Source organism: Impatiens glandulifera, chromosome 3, assembly GCF_907164915.1.
Source record: "Impatiens glandulifera chromosome 3, dImpGla2.1, whole genome shotgun sequence".
NCBI lineage: Eukaryota > Viridiplantae > Streptophyta > Magnoliopsida > Ericales > Balsaminaceae > Impatiens > Impatiens glandulifera.
Genome location: NC_061864.1, coordinates 11,869,636 through 11,880,880, shown reverse-complemented (window position 1 = coordinate 11,880,880; position 11,245 = coordinate 11,869,636). Strand labels below are relative to the sequence as shown.

Below are 11,245 nucleotides of genomic sequence, written 5' to 3'. Positions count from 1 at the left end.
CCAAACTAGCCAGTCTGTCTGAAAGACGATGAGTGAAGGTGATTCTCCATTCAGTGAGACTATAAGTAAGTCTATAACAAGTCTATAACAGTCAGCTGCCCTAACTTTCTTCTTATTGGAGATCTCGTAAAGGTCCCAAAACGAATCAATCAATTTCTCCCTAGGGTGCCACTTGTTCCAGAAATCAATTCTCTTACCATTACCCATCGAGAAGGTGAGGAGAGGATAATGGACTTCTACGTCCTGGTAATATACTCCCGAAGACTACTACTCTTTTGTGATCTTCCCCAAAGAAGCATCCATTCATTGTTGTGAAGCCCGTACTAGGCAATAACATCATTGTATTAAAGACTACTGCTTTTATTTTTAAACCTCCACCACCACTTACAAAGGAGAGAAGTGTTGAAAAGAGAGATGTCCTTGATCTCAAAACCACCTTCAAAGATTTTGAGTTTCGTAATGTCCCACCTGACCAAGATGAGTGGCCCTTGCTGACTTGGAGTTTCCCCAAAGAAAGTTTCTCATGATGAATTCCATTATGTTCGCCACAGAGACTGGGATAGGGAAAAGGGACATGGTGAAAGTGGAAATTGTAGCAAGAGAGTTCTATGCCTCTCTTCGAAAGAAGTTTGCTCTTCTGTAAAGCAGGTTTAGCCTCCATATTCTCAATTATAGGATTCCAGATGTCCTTCCAACTAGCCTTGGCTCCACGGGAATCCTAGGTACTTAAAAGGAAGAGAGTCAATTTTGAACTCCAAAATGTCAGCTAACGCTCGAGTGTTGGTATTGTCACCTATGAAAAATGTTCGGACTTGTCTATTTTAATCTTGAGGACTGAACACGCCTAAAAATGATTATCTTCCTAAGAATATGGAGGTTGTCGGAAGTGGGCGCTGTAAGACAAAGTGTATCGTATGTGAAAAGAAGGTGAGAGATAAAGTTGGCCTGTCTCATCGTTTCCAAATTTATCCCCATGAAGAGCTCCGCGGTGGTTGCCCTCTCGAAAAGCTTAGATAAACCTTCATAACAATCATGAACAGATGGGGCGATAAAGGACCCCCTGTTTAAGTCCCTTCGAGCTTTTAGAAAATCCGCAAACTTCGCCATTTATAATAATAGAGAACCTAGGTTCCGATATGCATGTTTTGATCCATATTCTCCACTTCTCCCCGAAGCCCTAATTTTCATGTTTAAATAGGAGGAAGTCCCAATTATCATGATCAAATTCTTTCTCGACGTCCAATTTGCAAAGACAACCCCTATCATTTCTTCTAGTGACAGAGTCGATGCATTCGTTGATGATGAGGGAAGCGTCAATGATCTGTCTTCCCTGCACAAAAACATCTGATTATGAGAGATAAGGTTCGTTCGAAGGGCTTTAAGCCTATTTGCGAGAAGCTGAAACAAAACTATTAGGCCTAAAGTGTTTGAGATTCTTGGCCCATGGATCTTCCTAATCAGAACGAGTCAATGACAATGACAAGTTGGCATCTTTAGTCAGTAATAGACTTTGGTATACTTTTGCACATATGAATTTGATGCAGATTTATTTTAAAGAATCCTAAGAATATAAGTGTCAGGGTTTTGTTTACACTGATGACTGAACTTTGTGTATATTTTGTTTATGGTCCCGTTTTCTTGTTGGAGAATTTATAATAGTTTTTGATTTAGATCGTTTGTTCTTTCGTTTTCTTGCACGGTTCCTACCTAGTATAAATTAATATCAAGATTTGGATATATATGTTAATTAATAAAATCAAATGCTTTATAAATGTATAATATTTCCTTAGTGTTCAACATTGCTTACTTTTATTTAATAAATATCGCAACAACAACGAATAGAAAAGACTAGTTAAAAGATCTCTTAACCAAACATCGCCAGTTTTTTATTTTATTTTTCAAAGTTACTATACTTAAAAATAGTAACAAGCCAGTATAGAAGACTAGCGACCATATCAAGTAGACCAAACCGGGCATTAGTTTTTTTTAAATGATCCGGGTTACGAAGACTCGTTTAGGTCAATGGTACGGTTTTTATAATGGGCGTTAGTTCTAATACCCTATTTTGTTAGCATAAGTATTAAGGTTTAGTATTAGTCATTTGACCTACCTAGTTCCTTTCTCGTCTAGGGTTATCTGTCCGCCTGTTCTATTCTTCTACCACAATTTAGTTCTCTTGGTTACGGGCTTCCTGTACCACAATATGTTGTAAGTATTTACATTCTTCTAACCTTTGTTCATTAGTGTTTGCTCGATTATCAGTGCAATATATTGATACAAATCTTTGTAAATCTCTTGATCATTGATGTGTTCAAAGCAGGATTTCCAAATCTTTGATGGTTTCTGCTTGACCTTGATTGAGGGTTTGATTCCTCTTCAAATCTGTGATAGTTTCATGTTGTTGATTCTCAAAGATTTGTATCAATACCACAGACAATTTAGTTCTCTTGGTTACGGGCTTCCTCTACCACAATATATTGTAACCTTTGTTCATTAGTGTTTGCTCGATTATCAGTGCAATATATTGATACAAATCTTTGTAGATCTCTTGATCATTGACGTGTTCAAAGCAGGATTTCCAAATCTTTGAGGGTTTCTTCTTGACCTTGATTGAGGGTTTGATTTCTCTCCAAATCTGTGATAGTTTCATGTTGTTGATTCTCAAAGATTTGTATCAATACCACAGACAATTTAGTTCTCTTGGTTACGGGCTTCCTCTACCACAATATATTGTAAGTATTTACATTCTTCTAACCTTTGTTCATTAGTGTTTGCTCGATTATCAGTACAATATATTGATACAAATCTTTGTAGATCTCTTGATCATTGATGTGTTCGGAGCAGGATTTCCAAATCTTTGATGGTTTATGCTTGATCTTAATTGAGGGTTTGATTCCTCTCCAAATCTGTGATAGTTTCATGCTGTTGATTCTCAAAGATTTGTATCAATACCACGGACAATTTAGTTCTCTTGGTTACGGGCTTCCTCTACCACAATATGGTGCAAGTATTTACATTCTTCTAACCTTTGTTCATTAGTGTTTGCTCGATTATCAGTGCAATATATTGATACAAATCTTTGTAGATCTCTTGATCATTGACGTGTTCGGAGCAGGATTCCAAATCTTTGATGGTTTCTGCTTGACCTTGATTGAGAGTTTGATTCCTCTCCAAATCTGTAATAGCTGTTGATTCTCCGATCTGGGCAGTACTGTCTTGATTCCGTATTGGTATTTCTTGCCTTTTCATTCCTGATTCTTGATCTCCATTTGATGTACTTCTTATTCCTTGATTCTTGATTAGATATTGGTATTAGTGTTAGCAGGGAGTGTCTTTTCTTTCATTTTCTCTGGAAGCCATTGTGTTGTTTTTTATTGCCTCCTCTATTAGTCCATCTGTTTTTGATGCCTCTCGATAAAATATCATATAGCTGTTATTATTCAGGAAGTGCAAGATTGTTTATTGCTTATATTTTTAACTGCAAGGATATATAAAAAAAAACAAGTACAATTTGCAAATTCATGTATTTAGTCTTTTCTATAGCAAATCTAATAGCTTCAATTTTAGCAATAAGAATATCAGTCCTGATTTTTTTAGACTTTTGATCAATTTTTTGCCCTTTTCTTGTACAGCATATGATTGCAATATAGCTTTTCCTTCAAGTTGGACCACTGTTGCTTCAACTTGTACTATCACATTAGCAACATCTTGTATGGGAACATCAAATCATTTGTGTTCTTACCATTGTTTCCTCTTTTAAGCTAACATGTAGGAATCCTTGATTTTCTTGATTCACCAAATGTAGGATTTTTGTTGGTTCATTTGTGTTCCTTTAAATGTTACTATTTATAGCTTTCTAGATTTGCTACAGAATATTTGCACAGATCTTAATATGATATCCTCATTTAGTACTCCTCTCATGAAGTTTACAGGAAACAATTCCTGCATAGAGATGTCTTGATTAGTCAGGTGAGTATTATTCTGATAACATCTTTTCCATATTTGTTTGACCATGGCACATTTAAGTAGAACAGGTTTCACTGTTTCTTCCTCTAAACCAAAGTTTGGACTTACACAAGTTGATGAAGATTGCTTTCTTCAGATTTCACCAATGCATTACATAAGGATCTCCACGCCAAGTTTTGGTGAACATTCAATACTCCAAATATTTCCCTATATTTTTTAATTAGCTTGTATCTGATTTGTAAGATTGCCTGTTTTTATAGCCTATCTTTATAGTAAAATGACATTATTATTGTATGGTCGAACAAATCAGTCATCCTCTCACATTTCTCTCCAAATTGAACAGTACACCTGAATTACTATGGGGTCCAACAACAGTATCATCTTCATTACATTATCTTTCCAAAGGTAAGTCGGGTTGAAAGTAATTGTATACAACTTTTATCTGTTTTCATCTCATTTTGAATTTGTCCGCACACATTTGAAAGCACTACTTTCTGTTATCAGCCATCTTTGTACCCAAGGTACTTTTCCATTTCCATGAAGATCTCGCCATATTTCTAGCTTTGCTAAAAAGGTACGTTTAGGAAATAAATAGTTTCCAAAGTTTTTTCCTACAATGACACTTTATCTTTGTATAACCTCCAAGCATGTGTTACTATAGTATATCTATTATTCATTATTTTGAAATCTCTAAATTCCATTCCGTGTTGTAACAATCTTTTTTAATAAACTTTCAAGAAATTTTATGGGTACTTTTAAACCATTGAAGAACTTATAGAGAAGAGAGATAAGTGCAATCTAAGCTTTGAAGGCTTAGCACAAAATGTATTCAAAGTACTGACAATTTAGGTTACAAGTATGACTTTAAGTAGTGGGGAAAATCAGTTTGGGCCAATAACAAAATGACCCAAACAATAGTAAGAAAACTTATTCTAACATCCCCTCAAACTCACAATGAAACAAAATTGTGAGTTTGCCAACGACAATAACAATAGACTTTCCTATGGCTTGTCTCAAACACCATTAGAGAATGAGGTTATTGAGGCAGGTGTGGAGTCACTAGTCGAGGACTAGCCATTTTGAGTTGGAGCAGACAGAGCACGAGGTCTGAGGAGGCAAGGTATTGCTTAATCTTCTAAAAATGTATGGGTCCAACATGATATTAGATTAACACTCTTGAATACTCATGTTGTCCAGTCAAAAGCTTATGAAGCTGCATCCCCAATGGAAACTTTCTTGCAGGAATAGATTTGTGTATATAATCCAGCTAAGATGATCTCGAATCTCCTTAGAAGTTTCAAACTACTCCAATTCTTTACCAATCGATTGCAGAATAGAGTTGTTGGTTCATGTGTGGATCTTTGGATTGTTAGTTAGCCAAATTGGATGTTTGGCCTCGTAATAAGTAGGTATGTCATTAGTTTTGACAATATCCCTTGTGACATCCCTACCTAACTTCTCCTAATATAAAGTTTTTCATTACTTAGCTCCTATACGAATCCGAATATTGAAATATTCTACTTAATGATGATTCAACAAGGGAAGCAACAGGTCTATACCAAGTAAGCAAACATCAACCAACAAAAAGAAAGAAAACCCCAACATCCAATAGAAATCAACTGATTTATACCAAACAACAACAAAAACAATACACAACATCAACTAAATCTCTTAGATATGCCTAGATGAACCCAATAAACATCGTACTATTCTAGATCTTAAATCTCATAGGGTTTCTGATCCAAGAAAATAGTGAAGTGAATCCTTTTGTTTTGCTTAGGAGATATAAGTGCAAGCTAAATTTTGGGAGGTTTATCACAAAATGTAATGAAAATAGTGACAAGTTAAGTTACAATTAGCAATTTAGCATTACTTAATTAGTAGGGCAAAGTAGGTTTGGGCCAACAACCAAAGGGCCCAAAGAATAATAAGAAAACCTATTCTAAAACACTTCTTTCTTAGCTTGAGAATAACAACATTACAATTTGTTCATCATTAATTTCTATTAGGCCCAGCCCATTGATAATAAACCCTAATTCCATCTTCTTCTCATATCTAACACACTTAATATCAAAAAAACTGAAAGTTTGATGTTTATACTATCAATCACTCTATACACACATTTTGAAAACTCTCATTGTTGAATAGACTTTGTAAAAATACATAATATTAAATATAAAGAAAGTACCAATAACAAAAAGTCTGATTCATAATAATAAGTAAAACATCAATCACAACTAATCCATCCAGAAATTATGAGGTGTCTTGAAAATCACATCAGCACCAAAACAAAGAAAATGATAACAACACAAACACAAATCAGACAAACATCCACACAAAACAAAATATTTTTCAGTCACAAATGCTACTCACTTCTTCTTCTTCATCATCATCACTCGGCCAATCCATAGTTTGCTTAATGCCTAAATACTTTTGAGCAAATACATTTGGATCTTTGCAAGAAAGTCCCCTAATCTTACTGCAGAAAAATCCATCCCTCAACTTTCTGTACTCCATGCGGTTAGGAACTTCTCGCCATTTCTTGCATATCATGCACCCGATACCAAAGATTTCGGATTTTTTGGATTTTTTGCTCTGCCAAGTCAAAGAAATCTACCATTAGGCTGTGTTTTTGTTTATTTTCTTTCACATTTATATGGAATTTAAACTACAAACACATATCCTTTAACCAAACACAATAGATCTAGATTTTAAAATACTTCATGACCCACCCATGAGCTCTGGAAGCTATATATATAATGTAAAACAATCTTAATGCATTAATCTACTTATAAAACAGTAAATAAACTAAAACAGAATACAAACTCTGCCAACTTTCTTCCGACCCGCCATATCTGAACCTTGCTACTATAGATTTCAAAGCTCGAATGTATCTCAAAGTAGAGGAAATCAGTCCCTATTTATATTGATTTTCTCTAGGGTATTAATTTACAGGTGTACTAATTATAAATAAAATGAGAAAAAACTTGATGTTGATAATGATAAAAGGAATTATTTTATTATTTGTGTAAATGAATATTTCATTTTTGTTTTTTAAAATTTTAGAAAATTATAAATTGGAGCCAAAAAATAAAGACGAAAAATCGTTTATGTCCTCAACTTGCTTTACAAGTTCTTTTTACTGCATTGACATGTATAAACTCGATTTGCCTCACTAAACTTGTAAAGCTGGCCCGAATTATTTCTCTATGTTAATTTGATTTTTTTTTTTTTCTCTCTTTTTATGTAAAAAAAGTAATTTTAGTTAAGAATTAAAATTTATGTGTAAAAAATTGTGTATAAATTGTTAAATTTTAAAAGAGTAAAATCAATTCTTGTGTAGTAATTTGAACTGTTTTTAAAAGTATAAGCAAAATGAGTCTATTTTATGTTAGAAGAAGTCAAACAAAATTTTAATGAAAGTTTTGAGGTAATAAAATGAATTTCTATTTTAATATTAAAATTTCAATATTTGTTTTTGAAAATTTGAAAAATATTAAGGAGCCACAAACACAAATTATTTCCACAAATGCAATTACCATATGTATTATGTATTATTAAATCTTTTAACATTATGTATTTATCAAATCTTTTATGGATTAGGAGTATGTAAATTTAGAAACACATTAATTCCCGCTCCATATATTTTACCATTTTCTAATTAAAGTTGAGATATTTTCTAATTAAAGTTGAATATATATATATTTTGTTATTAAAAAAAATTGTTTTAGGTCTGTCAAAGTTCTAAGTAATCGATGGGCCTACCTTTGGGCTGGATGGACAAGCCTAGCTATAGGATTCTTATTTTCTTATATAAAAAAATATCATCTATAGTAGTGTTGTTAGAAGTTCGGTTTTAATTTTTTTTTACTAAATGCACGTTCAAATGTAATAACCATAAAACTAATAGTAATGAAAAATTAAACATTAAAATCAAATTTTCAATATTTTACTCCTATTTTTTTTTTTTATCTTTTATAAAATTACAATTTAACACAAATCGTGATGATTTTAACTCTAACCTAACATATTAAAATTTCATTTATTGAAAAACCCTAGTAGGATAGGTTAATATTTTGTTATTATTGGAAATATAAGACTTCCTATCCTAATATGTTTGATAGGAGGATACAGCTAGTAACAATTACACATTTTTTTTTTCTCAAAGCAAATTATATTTTAAACCTGATATGGTAGAAAAGATGAATCTCTACATTTTATTCAACTCAATCATTTCCTAGATAATTTATTTTAAAATTGTTGTGCAATAAATTGAAAGTTTACTTAAAATATTTTATAAGAATAATATTATTTATATATAATTAAGTAGTTTTATATTTCTATTATTTAAATATATGTATATATAATTAATTAAAAAATAATAATAAGTAAATAACACTATGATATACATATATTTATAATTAGTTATATTAATTTATTTATTTGAATAAAATTTTAAAAAGAAAAAATATGAATTAACTTATTTTTATGTAAAATTAAAATTATTTATAAACTTAAGTTTTATTTATTTTTAAGTTAAACATTTTATCAACTTAAATGACGTAGTGCCCTTGCACTGAAATCATGAGATAAATTCAAACATAAGTACAATTTTGGTTTCAATTTAAAAAAAAAATGTATTTTATTGTCTTGTATATTTTTTTTTTTTTTAAAAGTTCATGTATATTAAAAATAAAAAAAAATTGTGTAAAATTATAATGAAAAAATATGACATGTAATGAAAAAACAAAAATAAGGAAAAGGTATTCTCAATAAGGATTCCTTCATATTCAAAGAAATTACCCTCATTTAACTTTTATTCATCTTATAGTAACATTTAAAATAAATAAATATTTAATTTATATAAATCGATAAGTATAAATATAAATTAAATTTTAAGAAATACTCTTTATTAACATATCAGGGATGTTATTTTTTAAATATTCAAAACTAGTGTAAATAAAAAAAATAATCATTATTCTCATTTTTTTTTTAGAAAATGGTTTAACACCATTTAATTAAAAAGCCCAAAAGTAGGAGAGGTCAATAATCAAAACTAGACAAATCCTAGTTTTGATTGTAAGATGACAATCAAAAGACTCAAAAGTTTCTGAAGTCAAATCACATTACAAAACACAGATTAAAATGAATAAAGACTACAATCTAGATATCACAACCTATATTGTCTCCATATCCGCCTTTTGATCATATTGCTTTCTTCCACGTCCCAATCTTCTCGCGTTCTTCATTAAGGGAGATTGAATTGAAGCAGATGATGATGTGATGATGATGTCTGTCTGCTCTTATTGTTTAATCTTCCTCTATATGAATTCGTACTAACAGAGTAAAATGTATTTTTTTTTTCAGGATTTCAAAGTTTTTGTCACTACTTTTCTCTACTTCAGTTTTCCGTGTTTGAGGATTAACAACCTTAGTTTCCTTCTCCTCTGTTGTATCTTTGCTTTCATCTTCTGCATCTTCTTCTTCCTTACACATTTAGGTTTATCTTCTTCTGAATCCCCTGTATTATCAATTTCATTTCCTTTCTTACTTCCCTCTTCTTGAGTTTGATTTTCTTTTGTTCCTTCATCCAAAATTTGAACATCTTTCCTTTTGGCATTGCTTTCTTTTGCTGCTTATTTTTTCACAACTGTTTCATTTGTACTAGAAACTTTTTGTTGCTTGGCTTCTCTATTCTGCATTTGTTGTTCCTGGTTTACTTTCTGGTTGATCATTACTTTAGGGCATCTCATTATAGAATGTTTAAAGATATTGTAGTTCACGCATTTGTATGGTCGCCATTCATAGTGTATGCCCATCTTGGTAGCATTTCCCTTTCGATCCACCACTGTAATTTCGTTGGTGAGAACGCTTCTGGGTTGAACTTTAACGCTCATCCTAGCATATGTGAGATTTTCATTTTCCTTAGTGATTTTGTCCATGTATAGCGGGTTTCCTAGAAGATAGCGAAATGACTTAAGGCTTCCGCGTTATACATATGGGGAGGGATATTTCGCAACTTGAACCAGATTTGCATTATTTCTTTTGGAATATTGCCATAGCTCGTACCCTCCTTTCATTTTTCGAGCTTCATGCATTTTTCCTCACATGTATGTCCTAACTCTAAAATTTTCTCAAGATTAGCCTCTTGATTGAATTTCAGGAAATACATGCCATGACCGTTAGAGGCGACTTTTATTAGACATTTTTCCCCCATTGCTTCATTAGTTCTTCCCTGGTGGCATTAAAAGTGACAGATTCTTTTTCAATATAATTACCCACTATCACCTATTTTCATGATCGAACGCATTTTTCTTCCACGTCTGATGGTAGCTTGAACTCAAAGGGATTTTCGAGTTTTTCCACCTTTGATTTGAACGCACCCAGGAAAATCTGTCCATTTTTTGGGACTTTGTTTTTACTCTCTTTTGCTAAGTTTTGACCCTGCTTTGTGTCTGGATTCTTCTTCCAGACTTAATCAACCTGACAATTTGGGTTCTTCTTCAGAGTATAAACCTTTGTCTTGGTACATTTTGCCAACTCTTTCATTGTGTTGACGGAACAGCTAACAATAATGTCATACTCCTCTTTTTTTAGAAGGTTCCAATCTTGGAGATAGTGCAGGTTTACTTGAATAGTGATTTACTGAGCCATTTTTTGTTGAGAATCATTTCTCCATTCTTAGCTTGCATCAGCATCCTTAAATTTTGGTTTCTCAGCCCTTTGAGGTTTGTCTTCTCATTAAAACCAATCCTCCATTTGCCTTCTCTTCGGTTTCCCCTGTTTTCTTGTTTATTGCATTATTCTGACATTTGTTTACAACACTGATTTCTTCCAGACTAGCACTATTTTTCTTTTGTTTCTCTATAATTTCCTTCTTCTTATTGGTCGTCTCTGTTTTATTTTGCTTTCCTTTTTTCCTCTGTGACTTACCAGTTTTATCGGATTGATTCTGATTCCAAAAAAATCAGCAACAAGTTCATTTGATTTGTTTATTTGAACAATCAGTATGTATTTCATTTTTGTTTTTATCTCCGTTGACATTTATCTTAACAGAATTATCGAATGTTATAGTGGAAGAAGGCATATCTAGAGCTTTTCCAGAGTTGACATTTATGTTTTTGCTCACGAATTCAGGAGTGTCATCATTTCCTTCTTTAACCAGAGTGTCTTTGTTTTTATGAGACGTAATGGGGTATGTGCCTCTATTTCCTTCCTGTTGGTTATCTGTATCCTGAACTTTCTTTGGGTGAGTGGAGCAGGAATTTGATACCTCAGG

At 32.3% G+C, this 11,245-nt stretch overlaps 1 protein-coding gene across 1 annotated transcript; it reads right to left on the bottom strand.

The window, feature by feature from the left end:
• Positions 1 to 6,129: 6,129 nt before the first annotated feature.
• Positions 6,130 to 6,853, bottom strand: LOC124928765 (methyl-CpG-binding domain-containing protein 1-like). Its single transcript, XM_047469013.1, has 2 exons — positions 6,793 to 6,853; positions 6,130 to 6,561 (listed from the first exon to the last, which is right to left on the bottom strand). Exons 1-2 carry the CDS (start codon positions 6,817 to 6,819, stop codon positions 6,319 to 6,321), a joined length of 270 nt encoding a protein of 89 aa, XP_047324969.1. The 5' UTR covers positions 6,820 to 6,853; the 3' UTR covers positions 6,130 to 6,318.
• Between the last annotated feature and the right edge of the window lie 4,392 nt (positions 6,854 to 11,245).

Bases quoted from the DNA above. Each gene is read 5' to 3' on its own strand.
- LOC124928765 (XM_047469013.1), bottom strand. From the start codon at position 6,819: ATGGCGGGTCGGAAGAAAGTTGGCAGA. The intron at 6,562-6,792 runs GTTTGTATTCTG...TTGACTTGGCAG, and splicing joins GTCGGAAGAAAGTTGGCAGA to AGCAAAAAATCCAAAAAATC.